The following is an 18,359-nucleotide window of genomic DNA, read 5'->3' on the forward strand; positions in this document are numbered from 1 at the left end:
CTCTCTTCGTTTCTGCTCTTGTCCTCTGTATCTCATTTTCGGTTAGAGAGAGAGAGGGAGAAAGCTAGCCTTTCTCCTCCCTCCATGGTGAACATTATCCTGATTATATCATCCGCTATATTATCATGATAAGATCGTTGACGGACAGTCAGAATAATGCTGTGTTTAATGATGTCGTTAGTGCGATGAAACCAAAAACTTTCTTCCGCCACATTACACCTCGTGTAGTGCCTGATTTTCCTAATTCTCGTTTCGTTACGCGAAAATTTCGCCTCAATCGCGTATTATTCAGCGATAATATTCGGTTGAAATATGCTGTGGTAAATTAGTAACAAAACCGTAACTCGAAGAGAATAAGCGCCGCTACTTTCATTACGTTGGTTGGCAAGAGTTTTCATAATTTTTCTGAATCGCACGCGAAAAAAATTGCATATTTTCCGCAGAAGAAGTTGTATAGCATCGCCGACGTGCGCCAATGTTAGTCGCGGAATAATATATTTCGTTACATAAACGTAACGTTTTCTTTTTTTTCTCTTCTTACATTTTATATTTGATGTTCGCAAAAAATTAGTAGCGCGAAAAAAACTATACGGAATACCGATAATTATATCAAGGCAGAATACCATGGTATTAAAAACAACTTATATGCGACATGCGTGCGTATAGTTAATTAACACCTCATTTTCTAAAAAGGTAAATGTTCGCGTTACGACCTATGCTGCACAAGTTACGCAAAGGGAAAGAAAAATCGACGAGTGTAAAGCAGATTAAACTCCGAATTAAATATACATTTATAATATCGCGATGAGATACGCAAACATTATGGTTTTTATTAAAAACTAATTTGATAATGGAAGAGATAGTGTGCTTATAACCGGACGGAAAAGTTTTACCCGCGAGCGCGTCTCTGCTTTCGGCTTTCTAAGAAATTATATGCTCTTCACGAGCACTCGATGTTTCTCTCCCAGTTTCCATTTCGTCGAGCGCGCGCGCGTACTCCTAGGTTTTCATTTCTTAAACTCACTCCCAAAGTTATCATGCTCGCAGGCAACGCCGTAGCGTTTTGGTAGTTCCCGACTTCTCCCGGGGATTAATGCGTTTCTGAAAACTATCTTGTAAATCATATTCGTCCAAAACGACGGCGGCCAATTTTCCCGCCTTAAATATATAGACAGCAGCTTTTATTTCGCATAATTTTGATTTACGCGAGTTTCATTTTGCGCTAGCTACTTTCTAATGGGAGAAGCATCAATTACGAATGCATATCTGCGCTTGACGTGCGTTGTATACGATCTTATGTAGAAACGAATCAGCAAATATAAAATACACACTTATGTACATACATGTATATTCCAGGAATGCGTAACTTTCGTTCTAGAAGCGAGTTGGAAGCGCATTATTCATATTCCTGAATTCGCGCCGTTATATAATATATATATATATATATATATATATATATATTGAGTAGATTTTTAGGAAAGCTAAACTTTTCAAGTACTTGGAAGGATTCGACATGTTGGACAGTAATAAAAATTGAGCAAGCTACGTAAGAGCTATGACGAATGCAAATTTTAAAGGAGACAACTGTGAATAAAACAGAGATGCATTTTGAATTTTTATGTCGTGTCTACATCGCGTAGCAATAAGGCAATTGAAAAAACAGCGCGGAATATACGAGGACGCAATTTTAGAACGCGTGTAGCAAAACGGGGGATTTTTCTCTTACGCTTCGAACCAAAAATTGTACATACATACCGGGACTCGCGTTTTTAATCCTTAATGAACTTATTGTTGGACAGGATGTTGTAGGAAAAATACCGGCTGAGCCCTACGGAATTCACTTGATGCCCGCGTGAAGAAAATTTGAGTGCGTTTTCGGAGCTCGCGCGGAAATGAACGCTGTGATTCCGCGATCGATGGTTCTGCGCTAATTTGCGCGATGAGTACAAAATAAAGAAAATGACAGGAATAGGATGGGGCGAAAGAGGAAGAGCCCTGGCGTCCGACGTCGCTTTCCTCGTTACAAACTCATTAACCTAAGCGCATGTGCATATATACGCATACACGATAAGAGAAAAGTGGTTAAATTAGCTATAAACTATAGTATACTCTGACAGCAATGGCGTTATTTACAGCCGTCCTAACATGGGCAAGGCACTATCGAGACGGTCTGATTAATTTTATACACGCGATCAACCTCAACGCTGCATATGAATAATCTGTGTGCTCGTCGTTGAGATTTTACAACTCGTTTTGTTACATTTTGTGTCGAAAGAAGCCATCGTTAATTTAATACTGACGCTCATATTGATATTTACAAACATCAATTTATTAATAAATAATTATCATAAATTTTTAATTTCTTAAAATTGAGCGTAATAACGTGTAGTTTAAATATTTAAAACACAAAGGGGCTTATAAATATAATTATTTATATATATAATTATTATGGAAAATATGTAGAGCGAAAATATGAGCTTTAATATAATAAATACAAAGGGAGAAAGAAATGAGATAAAAAGGCACAAATATAGATTCACGTCATTCAATAAAGTCGATATCGTTGTATATGTGTATAGTTGCAATATAAGCGAATATTCCCCGCGGTTAATGGGGCGACGACGCAACGTGATGCGTTGTCACCTCGGAAGCGACGTAACCATGGCTTCCGATCTGGACAATCGCCGTGACACCTACATGCAACGGTTCAACGCCTATACACCTTCTTACGCTATATTGAGCTTAAGAGCCTCTTCGTGCTTCCCAGCCTTTTTAAAGGCTAAGCTAAAGGCTAAGCCCAACAGCATCGTATACGCGTCCTCGCATACATTCGCCCACTAAATTCTAATAATGTAGAAACTCGAACTTTTTCCTCTCTGAAGAGGAAGAAAAAACCAGTGTTATATCGTACACTTCCTGTCTTTCTAAAATGTAAACTTATCGGACTACAAAAGGCAAGCGTGTGTATCGTACGTCTTCTTATTCCCGTCTTGTAAGATCGAAATATCACTCTCTGAATTTACGACGAGCGACAGCGCGTATTGAAATCGAATCACGATATCTCGCTGACGTCTCGCGACTATAAAGATATATATATTGTGCTTTCCGCGAAAGCACCCATAGCGGCATAATGAAATGTCGATAAATATACGAATGATTGTGAGAGAAGGTACTCGGCAAAATCGAACCCATCGGACCGAACGTAGGGCGAAGAGAATGTCGAAAGGGTTAGACGGATCCGGGCATGATCGCCCTCGGCAGATGAGATTTGCAACGGCGGTTTCGCCGACGCGATGCGTTGCATTATTCACTTCTACACCCGGGTAACGGCGCGACCGCTACCGTCCGTTTCGCCTCCCAGAAGCCTGCCTGAACCCTCCCTGGCTTTCAAGCTAACTCTGATGGAGGCTTCGCCATCGATACCGCGAAGCCACCTTCGATCCATCCGGGTGTGTCCGTCCGCGTTTGTGTGCGTTGCAATTAACTCCTTTCGTCCGTGACCTGACGACAGCAACCATCGCATCGATGCCCACGATTTTTGCCGCTGTCGATTTGCATTAGTGATGTAATCGACTCCGCACGATTGTTGGCGTCAAAATATTTTTGCCGCGCAACAATTATTAAATATGCGCGTTGCAATTTTTTGCAGTTCATCTATATTCTTCAAGATTGAATAATATCTAAAATTGTAAGTCCCTAATCGTTGTAATGTATGATATAAATCGAGACAAGTGTGAAAGTTAATTGCGGATAAGTGGATGAGATATCAGAGTGCATAAAAGGCAATAGGAAAAAATACAAGGATTAAACAGCCTATCAATCGGAAATTCATAGAGATCCTATTACTACGTGTTTGCGTGACAATTCAAAGCTTTCAAATGTATCGAGGGACATTACTTATCAATTCAATATTGATACGCCGTCACCAATGAAATACTCCCGCCACGTATTCGAGATATTACGAAATCCAGGTCTTTATATCTCTTTCTCTCTCTCTCTCTCTCTTTCTCTCTCTCTCTCTCTTTATCTCTGCCTTTCACATATATACGGGGCACACGCAAGTATTTCAACTATGCCAGCTACAAAGTTCCTTTCGGTATCGACAACCACACGAATACTCGCGCGCTTTGACTTTCACAACGAAACGTATAAATGCAGCTGCGCATTTGACTCGGATTGAAATTTTCGCTGAATATTCTCTCTCTCTCTTTCCCTCTCTTTGTCTCTCTGTCCCTTTCTCTCTCTCTTCTTTCGTTTGGATTTCGGTCGAGATTTTCATGGTCCAATTCGCATTGTTGTTCACTCTGATGATTCGCTGCTGTGGCGAATCTTCGGTAGGAGAAGGAAAGACAAAATGCACTATCTTTGTTAATTTCCCTAAGTTATTACATTAAAGTAATTGCAAAAAATGTTAGAGCTAAATTGTTGTAAAAGTGCACGACTTAATTCTTATTTTTTACACTTTCTTAAATAAAAATATTAATTTTTTTTTCTTCACTACAAATTTAACAAAATCCTTGACTTTTTTTAACGCATATCTAATTTAATTTATCTTAACATTTTCATTAAATTCTTCTCCGTAAGAGTTTCCGAAGGAATTTATGCAGTAATTTGCTTGTGCATTTTTCGGTTCTTTCTCAGCTTCGTTGACAACTTTTTTCGATTATTAACGAACTTTTAAATGTTTATAGGGAAAAAAAACGAACAGAGAGAAACCGTGCGCCGAATATCATTTCAATAATAATGCTAAAGAAGACGGTGGAAACGCGAGTCGCGGCAGCTGCGGCTTTAGACGCGCGTCCGTTCGTAGAGTTGGCCATAAGTTTTCGTTGGCTGAGAACAAATGGAAATTAATTTATGGAAGAACAGTTTATTCGCGATTCTTAGCTAAGTAAGAACGCAGTCTAATGTTCGACTTTAGTTATCCTCTTGGCTTTCAAGCATAATGGCAGTTGCGGCCATCACCCGCTCCATTAATGCTTTTATAAATGAAAATCGCAATCTATTGGCTGGCTGATGCTGTGTGTGTATTAAGTAAATGTTAATTAAAGAATTTAATTTTTCCTTCATTGAAAAAATAAAAGGGTGCGTCGAGATAATGTAAAATAATTTTAATAAATTGTTCCTCTTCAATTTTTGATAGGCAAATTTCTCACAATTTGGACCTCGCGTTTTTAAGAAACCAATCAAATTATTGAAAAGACATTATTATCGTTCACGCGTGGAAGTGCTTTCCTCGCAGGCTTGCAACAGATTAAACGCGATTTAATTAAGCGTGCCGTAAAGTACATAATTCATTGCGTCGCGTCGTCGATCTTATCCCAAGACTCAAGATGCAAGTTCGTTATTTGCAGGAATGAAATTACCCTGTATAAACATCGAATATTCTGCAACGTTGTAAAGTTTACTGTATATAGCGGCGAAAGCAAGTTTTTGCGACTATCTCGTCCGACAAATCTTCGTCTACAACCACTAATAGTACTAAACATATATATATAAACGTTATATCAAAAAGTTAATTACTATAAAATAATAAATATTAATTACATAGCAAAAGTGTGCTGTCGACTATAGATATCAATAGTTTCTTATTCCGGAAACACTGGATATATTATTTTCGTTAATAATTACTTTTGTTTAAATTAATTTATAAATCTAATTAATAATCATTAGTTATAAAATTAATAATTATTTCTGCTGCAAAAGTAGGATATCGGTATAAGCGATAATAAAATGATAAAGAAATAAAAATCTCACGGGTCGACGACGTAACGCGTACCTTATTTCAAGAAGAATGCGATAAAACGTATTAAAGCTCAACGCCGGCAATTTGCGCAAAAGATTTGTCGAAGTAAGCTGCGCGCTTTGGCTTAGAAAAGCCGGCATTTTTCAACGCACGCTTCATTATCTTCGAAACCGGAGTAGTTTCCAGTTGATGGAGCACATTTATATCGCGGCGCGCACCGTGCTCGCGCGTTAAATCGTTGCTTTTATTCAAGGCCCGACGCGCGACTAGTCATTTATCTCGCAAAATCAACCGGTCAGCCGTAGCGCGTCATAGAACAAGCTAAATACAATCACGTAAATCTCGTTCTATTTCCGTCGATTAAATCCGCAATAAAAGCTGATTTTACGCATTCCGCCCGTTATGTATATAACGGCTATAAAATAATTGGCTTAACGATATGTTTTTGTTCAACTAGATTTATAGCCCGCTATTGTAATTTTATTTATTATTAATTTAATCTTCTAGACTGTATTTTATCGCACGTCAAACGATGGAAAAAAAAAACAAAAGCTGTTTGTATAAAACTGTACAAATACGGAAATAACAAATAATGTAATTATTAACGCCTATATTTACGAAAATGTAAAAATCGTTCTGCAAATAGTCGACCGTTCTTCTCGGTATATGTATACAATTATTACGATTGCGTTCGATGTCGAATAAATATAATGAAAAGAGGAGCAATTTGACTAATATGTATGTTCAGATGCGGCGATTAAATGGCGATTACCTCGGCATGGGATCTCTATTGAGAGGAAGAAGGAAGATGCCTCGTGCCTCGAAGCGCTCGATCACTCGTAGAATACGCAAGTAACGAATAGTATGCTAATCCGAGAACGTTACGGCGAGAGGCTGCTCGGCGAATCGTTTCCAACTTTTCGAATTGCGCCGCGTCTTCCGCGTTACCTCATCGGTTAGTGGAAAGCGGTAGTATGTTCTCTCTTCTACCACTCGGAGAAGTCCGTGAGAAAAACTCACTCCATGGTAGTAGCAGTAAGAATGTTTCGCAAAAGTTCACTCGGGCGATCGGTGTACTCGCGATGTAAAATAAATCTCGACCCGACCGCGCCGCAGACTTCGGAGATTCCCATCTCCAATGAAACCAAGACTAATACTCTAATTTCAGAAAGTATGATACCTCTGGAAATTTTTCATTAGAGATTTATCGCGAACCTTTTATCCGCGCTATTGTATACATTACAAATCGCATTACAGGCTTTAGAGCTCGGAATATTCATGTGTCAAAAAAAAAAAAAAAAAAAAAAAAAAATGGAAAAAGAAAAAAAACTGTGATATACTCGCTATGTACATATCGCAGATTTTTGGAAAACGGTGTAAATCCGAGAAATACAAGAGACGCGTGCGATGACGTGTAAAAATAAAAAATATCGGAGCTAAAGCAAGATCGCGCAATAAAATATTTTCAAGGCGGATCGACAGAATTTTTGACGTGACGATAAATTAAACACGGCAGTTTTTTGTATCTTTCGAAAAAAACCCTCTGCGACAGATAGAGATTTCCTCGTGACAGATAGTGATTTGAATTGAACTTGTTTATAGAAAATCGATCTCGATTGCAGGACGTGCAAACCGCATAGTCCTGTATACGATTAAAGACCGGTCGTGCATGCATCTGCGCGAGGAGATTAGTACGTTGTATAGTGTCAGGTGAACATTCTAATAGAATCGATTGTCTTACACATACGGACTGCAAAACGATCTCTTCGTACCGACATCAAATAAAATCGAACGACGCCATTTCCCGAGTACTCTCGTCGTTCTCTCGCGTCGTTGTCCCCGTCTCAAATGAGATGCCCGAATGAAAAACAGCACTTCGCGGCTTGGTAACCATCGGAAGGAATAACTGTCGACGAGGCTTTTGTCTTTTGGGTCACGAGCAACCTCGATGATTCGCTTGTACTAAAATCAACCGGAAAGGAAACGGAACTGAACGCGAGCTAAAGGAACGAAGAAGAGAAAAAAGGGCGTAAGTGAAGAGAGAGAAAAGGATCTCTCGAAAGAGCTCGCGCGCGCGCGAGAGAGCTGACGACAACACACAGCGAATGCATGCAGCACGGTAATCCCGAAGGAGAACAATTTTATTTGTTCCACCAAGAGCACATTCCCTCTCTGGCTCCATCCATTTCGAACTCAATTCTCGGATCACCTAGTCAAGCTACTGCTATCCTTCCTTCAGCTTGTCTCGTCATCTACATGTGACGCATAAGAATACGCGCGATTCCCATTCCCATTACGTATACGTACATTTTTCAAACGAGAACTCTCTCTCTCTTTCTCTCGTATTGTGTATTTGATATATTAATAATGTGTTTATACGCGCAAGCTCTCTTTGGCTGAAATGAAAATTCTTCCGTTTAAAAAAAAGGTTCATCGAATAAGGCTTTCGCAAACACCAAAGTAAACGAGCGATCAATGCCAAGGCATATTCAGTAATGGTGAGGTAACGCGAGGGTTTTCGCATCTGCATCTGCTCGTTAAGCGAAGTAGAAGGAATAATCGTGACTCGTTAGCCGCTATCGAGATTCCGCGCGTAGATCTTCTCTTCCTCTTTCCATCTCTCGTTCCATCTCTGTCCTTCGTCGTCTCGCTCTCTTTCGCGCCGAACCGCGTATCCTGTCATGCATATGAATGAAACTGTTTTGCCGCGAGCCGAAAAAACGTCACGCTGTTAAACGACTCGCGCTTATTCATAGCCGCAGTCAACCAACATCGTTCCTGCTGCCCCCGGTGGAACTTCGAGGGACGATAATTCGAAGCTCGTTCCGGGCGTTCCCTTTGGGCCCTTTGTACGCTCGCGATATCGTTTCGAAGGCAGCGCACACGTATCCGCCGCCTTTTACCACTGCTCGTTCATCAAACAAATCAGCGATCCAGCCGATTTAACGAAAAAATAAAACCGAACAGTTTTTACCGCAGAGAGCGTTCGTAAAATCGTATTGCAATTTGTATAATTGAAAATTGTTAGTGATTAAATGTTTTCTCGTCTGGAACAATGAGTTTTATCACATCTAGAAAAAAAAAAAAGCACAAAGTTTGCGTAGAACAAATTCGATCAACGGGACGATGAGTAATACGAAATCTATCTTTATGCCATTTGTTTTCTTCTTCGCACGCGACCGTAATTCGCAATTTTTCAATACGCATTTTCACGAGCATCAGAGATGAGGAGCAAAACATGAGAATCAATCTCGCGAGTAAAATGTATTCAGGAGATACGTGTGTATATACGCTCCTGCTGCAAAGATTTGAAAAATGTTCATTTTAATGGTTGACGTAACGCGAATATTGGTTACCACCGAAGTGTTACGTGCCCGGAGTTTCAAGCAGGAAGCACGTACACTGTAAAATGTATATATACATCATAATATACGTACATTGTAAGATACGAGATATGAATACGTCGTTTAAAATCAAGTATATATATATATATACACGCAAAAAGTGAAAAATGTAAATTCGCGGTGCTTTGAACGCAGGCGAGTACATTGATTCTGACGAAACCATATTGTCGCGGCACGCTCAAAGTTCGCCCTATGCTCGCACCATCAAAGTTACGCGAACACCCGGCCGGTTGGCATAATTTCACGTCGTTTTAGCGGCTCCGGAACTTTTTAGTCAAATTGAGTAACGGATCGTGCATTGAATGCAAATGACCGGCGCGACATAACGCGATAGGACTCCCCGTTCGCGTTCCTTGTTTTTTTTTTCTTTTCTTTTTTTTCTTGCGGTAAAGTTGGCGGCCAAACTTATGCGGCCCAAGTTATGCCGCGCGTACTTTCATGATTCCGCATCGCTCGTCGTCTATAGGACGCCCGGAAAAGTTTGCTTTTGACGCGGCGGGTTGCACGTGACGAATTCAAATCAGGCGATCAGGCGTAAATACTTAAAGCAAACACTCCGTGCGAGAAGAAGGTGGGAGAGGGACCAACTCGGTTTTAAAATAAAGCATTAGAAGCTCCCGACGAGCGACGACGAGGTTGTTAAGAAGGGCGGCGCCACCCCGAGGCCGGTCTTCCTCTCTCAAAGTTCACGGCGAACTTTGCGTAAACTCGCCAAGTTTAGTAGTGAACTAGTTCATTGAACACAAATTGTAACCGCGATGAATGAGTCGCGGATATTTCGACTGTTCTGCGCGTGTGTTTTTGTGCGTGAAAACATCGATAAAATCGAAATCAATCATTTTCCAACTGTGGAATCAAGATTTCGTGATCGTCAAGGCGGTTTTACGCGAAATCAAATATCAAATTACACCCCACTTTAATTAAAAAACATATATCCCAATTAAATAAATTAAATTAGAAAAACCATTAATATAGGATATATATATCCCGAAGCGTTCTGTTACAATTTTTTTAAAAAATGTTATCTAGTTCATAGTATTATTCGAGAGAAAAAACGAATCAAAATATATATTTGATCATTATAAAAGTAATAGCATTGACGTAAATATTTAAATACCAATCATATTGGTTTTTATAAAATCTTTACTCTTCTATCGAAAATGTTGAAAAATCTTGTTATTTCTCCTACAGAGAGAGAGAGAGAGAGAGAGAGAGAGAGAGAGAGAGAGAGAGAGAGAGAGAGAGAGAGAGATTTATATATATATATATAATTATTGCAAAGTTGTCATTAATATATAAATACAAAAAGTAATAAAGAAAGAAAGAGAAAGAGAAAGAGAGAGAGAGAGAAAGAACGGTTTATTTAATATTTACGTTTTATCTGGACTTCGGAAAATAAAATTGCCAGACTGCAAGAAATTCTCGTGTATCGGAAAATTGTTCTCATATATATAGCCAACAGTTAAAAGCAATATAAGTGGGGCAAATAAGTTCTCTCTCTTTTTTAACTCTCCCAAGAACAGAAGAATCGCATTTGAACTTTTATATCTCCTTCAATCATATACAATGGTATATTATATCGATAACTATACGCAACTGACAAAAGTTGCGAAAAATAAGATTGGAGGGTATCATTTATAACAAACTCTAATAGAAAGCCAAGTTTTAATAATTAAATTAATTCACAAAAAAATGAGAAAACTAGAATGTTTAGACGGCTTACGTCTAAATAATTGACAGACACGCTACTCGATAACTTTACGGCAGGCGCGTTAATGTACAGTAATTAATAATATCTTCAAAGTTACTAACTCTAATAACTAAAATTTAGAGTTTAATAAAGATATCTGTCTGAGAGGAACGAAAACTAAAAGCGCAATGTAGCCACCCGATGAAGTTTATTGGCACAACACCAAACGCCCAGTACGACACAGAACGAGTTTTTAATTCACTAGCGACGCTCATTGGGCCGGAAACCTAACAGCCACGCTGAAATCTCACAGGTTGTCAAGAGTGAAAATTTCATCAATAAATCACGTCAAAATCGATCTCGAACGAAACACAAATGCTCACACTCACTGTTTAATTCAAAACTTTCATTAAATATCAAAAAATGTTTCATCCATTTTTTTACAGCCAATCAAATATTTAAACTAATAGGGAACAAAAACATCGAGTAACTATATATACGTCCCCAATTTACGTATGAAACTTTACATATCCTCCTTAATATATATATATCTCCCTTAATGCTTTCTAATTTAAATCGAATTCGAGGAACCTTTGTTATTCAATTAGTGAGACATTAGCGCACACCTATTATCTATTATCGATTCTATTAGATTCATCCAATTGGATTTATCTCCAGCAAAAGGAGCAGAAAAGAGAAAAGGGGATTAAGAAGATTCGGCCACCTACCTCGTACGACGAGCTTGATCACACCTTCCAGCGGGCTCCGGTTGTTCACGTGACATTCGTACGTACCGGTGTCAGAGGCGGTAACGGGATGCAGCTGTAACGAATAATTTTCCAACGACAGAGACACTCGGTTCTGTTCCGTTCGCCGTACGATGGTTGTACTTTTGCTCTTAAATTCGAGCAGCCGCATCCCGTTCGCCCGCCACTCGAGCATCAACACCAGGGAATCCTCCGTCACACCCGGACATCCCAGCGTGACGTTCTTCCCAGCTTCGACGACCACTTCCTCCACCAACGAATTCATGGCATCTGCGAACATATAGAGATCCGTTCGTTACGTTCATCGCATGGGGAGCGTTATCGATGTGATAAAAACAAACGTGAGAGAGCTGCTGAGGAAATGCGCGATCGAGGAAAAGCGGACGACGTATTCGCGGGTTTATCGATCCGGAATTTACCCGCGTCAGGACAATTTCAACGTAGAGCGAATAAAATCCGAGAATGGAACTGGACGTTTGTCGACTTTACAGCGCGTTATATTCCTCTCGCCTTCTCGTAAGACCGGGGTGTAAAAAAATTCTTCAAGCGTTGTAAGGGGCAAGGCGTTATATCGAGTTGGTTTCTTTTTCTTTTTTTTTTTTTTTCTTAATCCGTCGCACTCCATTTTCCACCGTCATTCATCAGCAAGCATTTAATATCTTTCAATCGCAAACAGTTATCAATGTATATCAACGTGAGAGCTATGTCCCGGAGGAGTTCGCGGTGAACTGTATTTTGCTTGAATACTTTAAGGGAGAGATTAATGTACCCGCGACTACAGCCAACACCGTAGCTTCCGATCGGCTTTTAAAATTTTACACAGCCGGATCGTAATTTGCAACGCAAAATATACCCGGGAGAGTAAGCGCGCGTTACGTCATATTGCATCGCGGAGAAGCCTGAATAGCCGGGCATCCAATTTTCTTTCTAACGAGTTCAATTTTTTTTTCTCCACCTTTTCGATACACTACCCCCGAATTCACCCGCGCATGCACTATTATTTCGCTTCGGTGGTAATAAAAAGGACATCGTAGGACGAAGAGTTTTATGAAAATCCATGCATGAACGGACAACATCAGGCGAAAGGATTTCGCGCGTGATTTCGTATAAGCACTGGCGGGGCACGTGCTGTGCTATATATCGTGTCGATCGTGTGTGATAAAACCACGTCGGACATCGCGATGCGGCAGGTCATCGCGAGGTAATTCAAGAGATTCCCACCGCAATCGCTCTCTATCTCTCTCTCGCTGTGTGGAAAGCCCTCGGAAAGCTTGCGCTACGCGAATTTCGCAAAACTTGGTATTCGAATCACGCGTGCGTATTCATACGTGCAAGTTCGAGCCTGCCAAAAGCGTGCTCTCCTTTAGCGCATCCAGACTTTTTCTCTTTCGCGATCGGCAGAAATCACGTTCATCCCTCATCTCTTTGAGTTACATCGTTGGATAAGCATCCTCGATATTCGTGCATATATATATATATGTATATTTCTTTGTAAACACCTTATTCCGTCCATCCTCGCAAATACGAATGACGAATTTGTCACGTGAAATAATGTTTCCTCGATCTTAAATTTTTCCTTGCGCGACAAATTTTCTTTCATTCTAGAGAGAGAGTGAATTATATTCTCCATTTATTCTCTTCTTCTTTTCCCTCTATTCTAAAATTTATGCGCACATTCTAATTTTTTTTTTTTTTTGGAAAGAGAATTCATTATCTTTCTTTACAGAACAAAAGGTTTATCTAAGCCATTATTTGTTTTATCTGCCAAAGTACAAAAGAAAGCATTGAGACTACCTTGTCTGCATGAATAATACAGATTTAAAAGTTATTTGATTGATTACCCGATTGATATGGCTGTTTTATATTAATACCAAAGACGGAGAGAAAATGAGATACGGTTCATTCTTCGTGAGTATAATATACATACACATTTGCGCGCGCGCACACATATTCGTCGGAATAAATGAAATATTTTCCAGCATTCATAATCAATAAAAAGCGATCTTATAAAATGCGCTCGAGACTTCCATTTTAGTTCGTTAATCAATTAATAGCTATCATAACTCACTCTGTCGTGAAATGGGGCACTTGAATTAAATAACGCGGCCATTTACTAATTAAGAAATGCAAAATAAAATTGAGAAAGCAGTATATTTTTAAATATTTAATTTATCGATCGCGAAAATCTCGTCACCTGCGACATCTCACGCGTTGCATGTAATATACGTGCACATGGAATAAATTATATAGCTTATTTTCCCTTTATTCATGCAGACTGTATATCAAGAATTTTAAGATACATCCGGTATATGATATACTATATATATATATATATATATATATATATATCGGTTTGGTTTAAAACTAAATTTCTTCAAAAGTAACATCAAAGTCACTCACGGCGAAATGAGTCGACTGGGAAACATTTCGTGTCGAAAGATATCTCAACGGAATTTTAAAGCACACGTTCTCCTCAAAGCTCTCCGGATACTACCACTAGAAACTCGGACTCTCTGTGCACTCTCTCTTGCTTAACATCGCTACATTCCCGCCCCAATCCGCGGAACCGTAAGGAATATGTTCCGAACTCTGTGCCGATTAATACGCCACAATGCACTTTCATGAATAAAAAAAAAGGTACGTACGGGAAAGATGTAGATTAACGAAAATGCCGAGATATATGTGAAAGCTACGCGCTATAACGAGTGAGTATAAGACGAAGAAATAATAATCTGGAACGCCATTAATTGTCTTTGATAAGGCGTACAACGATACACAAGTGAGAAAAATAAAAAATGGACGAAAGAAACTCATATATAGATGCCATTGCACGATTCGCGCTATAAAGATTCTCGGTCAACGAGAATCGCTGTCGTTTGAACGCGCAACGAGACCACTCGCAGCCACAGTACGCTCATAAAATCCATAGCGAATCTCGCAAGGAAATAAAACTGTAATCGCGCACGTTTTGGCGTGCGCGATTGTTTCTTGCGCAAATAAGTGCGAAAGGAAAAAAATCGGGTTTCTCCCTTTTTTTTTCTTGTCGCGAGCGCGCGATCTCCAGAGAACAATCCATCCATTTTTTATGCGAGACTCTTCGGTTCGGCTATAATTTTAACGCGAACTCATATTAAACTAGCGCGAGCTAATGACTAATTTCTGTCGCAGCCGCGGAGGCACGCAAAGCTGTATTTAGACGTTAATCGCGACAGCTGCGCGCAGTAAAATAATAGCAGTCGCTAAAATATTCCGTATAGCGGGACTCCGCACGGACTTCAAATGTAATCGATATAATTTAATGAACGCAGAAAGAGAGAAAATTTCCGCGAATCGGCAAACAATTATAGATATGTATGCACGTCTTTCTAAACTCGGAGCTATTCTTCTCGCGTGTTGTTCAATTATGTTAAATGGTCTATTTCGCGCGCAAATTGACATAATCTAAAAAGTTTTTCCGTGCATTTTCGATCGCGATCGATTCGCGCGCGCAAACCGCAGGAATGTGATCTCGCACGCATTTTCTCTTGGTATCTAAGAAACGTATTTTCGGATTGCACGAACGGAGTTTCCGAACAACTGTAGAAGCAGTGGCCGAAGAAACGATGCAAACGCGCCTCGTTACTTTTCGAACTTCATCAAAAGTACGCCGTAAAAAGTTTCCATACCGATTCCGCCGGCATGCTTACGAAAAACCATAAATTTCTCACTCCACCTCCATCCGTTTGCGCAGCAGGTAGAGAGAAGGAGAGGCGTGGCTCGATAATTTTTCGAATTTCACGGCGCATTGAGTCGCACGGGCGTTTTCCATTAGACGTTAAATCACAGAAGTAATTAATGTTAATTACGGCACAAATCCCGCGTAATGTCTCGATTGTGACAGACTCGAGGAAAACGCGAGAATATTTATGTTCGCCAACTGCAAACTGCCGGCCAATTATTTTATCCGATTCTCGAGCGCGCTCTCTCTCTCGTTAATTATTCCTTACAAAGTGATATTCGTTATACTTCCCAGGAGGGATTAGCGGAGGCAAACGGCATCTTGAATCCCGCATGGGCCTTGAAATTTGCTTTAATGTTATAGGAATATTACGAGAGAACTTAATGCGCATCTCCACGTCCGCGAAAAGGAGGAAGATTAGGAGCAACTATCTCTTTTGCGCTGACATTGCGGAACGTGCTATCATTATCTCCAATTTCTGTTTAGCAGTTTCCAGCAGGGTGTTTAGAAAGAAAGCGCTAACTGTGTAAATACGAGCAAGTATTATATATATATATAATGAAAGTACATGGTAGAAAAAAGTTGAAAAAAATAAAGCTCTTTATATCAGAAGAAAAATAAAATACTGACAAGAAGTGCACGCTTTATATGCTCCATTTAATAAATAGCTGCGAAATAATATTTTTGTGTGTGTGTGTGTGTATAAATCTCCATTATATATAATTTCTTTTCGTCAGCAGAAGCAACAATCGGCGAAATGTCCTCGATGGGCGACCGAGCTAAGGTCGGTCTAAAAATTGAATTTCATCCTCTTTTTCTCCGGCTCGGTACGTCGTAAATTAATTTACGCAAATCTTCCGCGGGCATGAATTTTTCCAGCACTAATTTCCCCAGAAGCTACCACGCTCCGCGAGATACGGTCACACGGTCGAGGCAAGCCGTTACCACGGTAATTACCTTCCTACCCCTTCGTTCCGCTTCGTCTTTTTGTCTCATAACCAAGTAACTATCTTAATTGCTTTTGCTTTTCTAACTCTGGATACTGCACTAAGTCCGGCTCGTTTCATACGGAGGAATGCTGACTCTCTTCTCTCCTCTCCTATATCCCGTTCCACCTGTCCCCAAAGTCCAAAAACCCCCTCGTCGTTAGCGACTATCCATGGGGTTTAGCATCCTATCCTCGCCCTCTCCGGAGAGGTCGATTTAAATTCGTTCGCATTCGCGCCTTCTCTCTTTTTTTTCTTCTCTTATCACTCGGCGGCCCTGGAACCGCTTATATTTTTTCATTGCGCCTCTGACGTCCTCTGTTTTTTCCTTTTCTTTATCGGGACGATAATATCGCAACCTCCGCGGAGGAGTGGAAGCGACAATCGCGAAAGGCAATCTTCCTAAGAGAATCTCAAACGTCGCTCGTGCCAATTTTCGCTCCGTTAACCGTCGCGCTGATCTTCGTTATTTCCCATGGAAAATTTTTCACGGAAAAGTCAGATCGAGCCCCGTCGTTAGGACGAACGAACTCAGGGTCGAGGAGCGCGGGCCTGTCGATTATTTTAATCAATTGCATTTTTTTAATCAAAAAAATCCGTCGATAATGTGAGAAATAATAATGTAAAACCCGACGAGCATTAATATAAAATGGAAAGAAGGGAAGAAAAACGGTTATTAACGCTTCATAATAATTAGAGAAAATTCTCGGCCGGTCTTTTAGTGTAAATAGGATTGGTTAAAGCCGCGATGGGTAAAAATATCCCGCAAATTCACTCAGGCTTTTTCATCTCTCCGCCGGCTGCCTTTCTTGCGGTGGTAAATCGCCGGCAGCGGCGCTGCAAAAGCGCACGATTCCTCGTTTCAGGATTTCTGCCGTTTTCTTGCCGGTCATCAAATAGATAAGCGTAAAAGAGCGCGCGCGTAACGCAACTCCCACTTCAATTTTACGAAAGTAGGAGAATCTTGATACAGTTGATTGCTTTTCAGAAACTCTCTCGACGGACAGGAATTTATCGCGAGCGAGACAAGTTGGTTTTAATAGCGACTCGCGAGAATTATTACACCGACAACTTATTACCTTACAACACTTGCCATCCGCACCTGGATGTAACTACTAACTTCTCTCGAGTACCATTACACGACGTAATGTGCGCGTCTCCCGCACTCTCTCTCGTTGCTGAAATTCGCCGTCCACATATATGTTGCTTTTTTCTTTATTTGTTTTTTTATTTTTTTTTTTTTTCAACAGTGATACATGCACAACAATATTTTTTTATACACATGTAGGTTGCGGCATATATTCTTGCGCTCGCAGATCGAAATGCGTTATCAAGATCCGCAGACAGCGCCAGTAGTGCTGACACGAGTAGTAATCAGCTGGCAGCGGTAAATAACATTTTCATCGAGCAGTCGATCTGACAATAATAAGGAGGTCGCGCGATTATTTTCCTGGAAAGGCCGCGCGCGCGTATAGATAGAGCCGGCGTTGGTCGATTAATCACCGGTAGATTCCCATCAGCCGGGGCATATTTGCACGAACAAACGCCTAGCTGTGGAAGAAGAGAAGAGAAGAGAGCTCGCGCGCGTACGCCGCAACTCGCGCAAATTTCTGTCTACCGGAGTTGAAATCGTCGTAAATCCACGAATGATTCCCGGAGTTCGTTTGTGCCGGTACGTAAACTACCACAGTTTAATCGCTCGTTCGGTCAAACGCCCTCGTTAATTACTTCCGATTTAATTAGCGTTCGTTCTCTTATACCGGAGGGAAGAGTCTCTCGTGCTCGTCGCGGGTTGTAAATCATCGAATTCGGATGCTTTCGAGTGCACGAGCCTGTACAGAGTATATCATCTCATTCGATATATAAACGTCGCAAGAGAACGACGTTTTTTCTCCTCTAGAGATGTCGCGTGTATAGCTTTCGGATAATCGAAATAAGCGTTATATCGCCAGACATCGGCGAATGTAGGTACTTATTTAATATAGTTTCAAAAAATATACGATACTGCGGAAAGTGTTTGCAAAATGTGCGCTAGCTGTCGCTATGAA

General features: G+C 40.4%; 1 protein-coding gene across 4 annotated transcripts in view; it reads right to left on the bottom strand.

The window, feature by feature from the left end:
* LOC114932676 (Protein tyrosine phosphatase 99A) overlaps positions 1 to 18,359 on the bottom strand; it is a 277,310-nt gene that overhangs the window by 159,610 nt on the left and 99,341 nt on the right. For all 4 annotated transcript variants that reach the window (XM_029304992.2, XM_029304991.2, XM_029304993.2 and 1 more), the window contains exon 3: positions 11,569 to 11,877. In XM_029304992.2, coding sequence (XP_029160825.1) covers positions 11,569 to 11,877 — 309 coding nt within the window. The remainder of the gene's footprint in view (positions 1 to 11,568; positions 11,878 to 18,359) is intronic.

This window comes from Nylanderia fulva, unplaced genomic scaffold, assembly GCF_048542155.1.
Source record: "Nylanderia fulva isolate GAGA-0341 unplaced genomic scaffold, ASM4854215v1 Scaffold22, whole genome shotgun sequence".
Classification (NCBI taxonomy): Eukaryota; Metazoa; Arthropoda; class Insecta; order Hymenoptera; family Formicidae; genus Nylanderia; species Nylanderia fulva.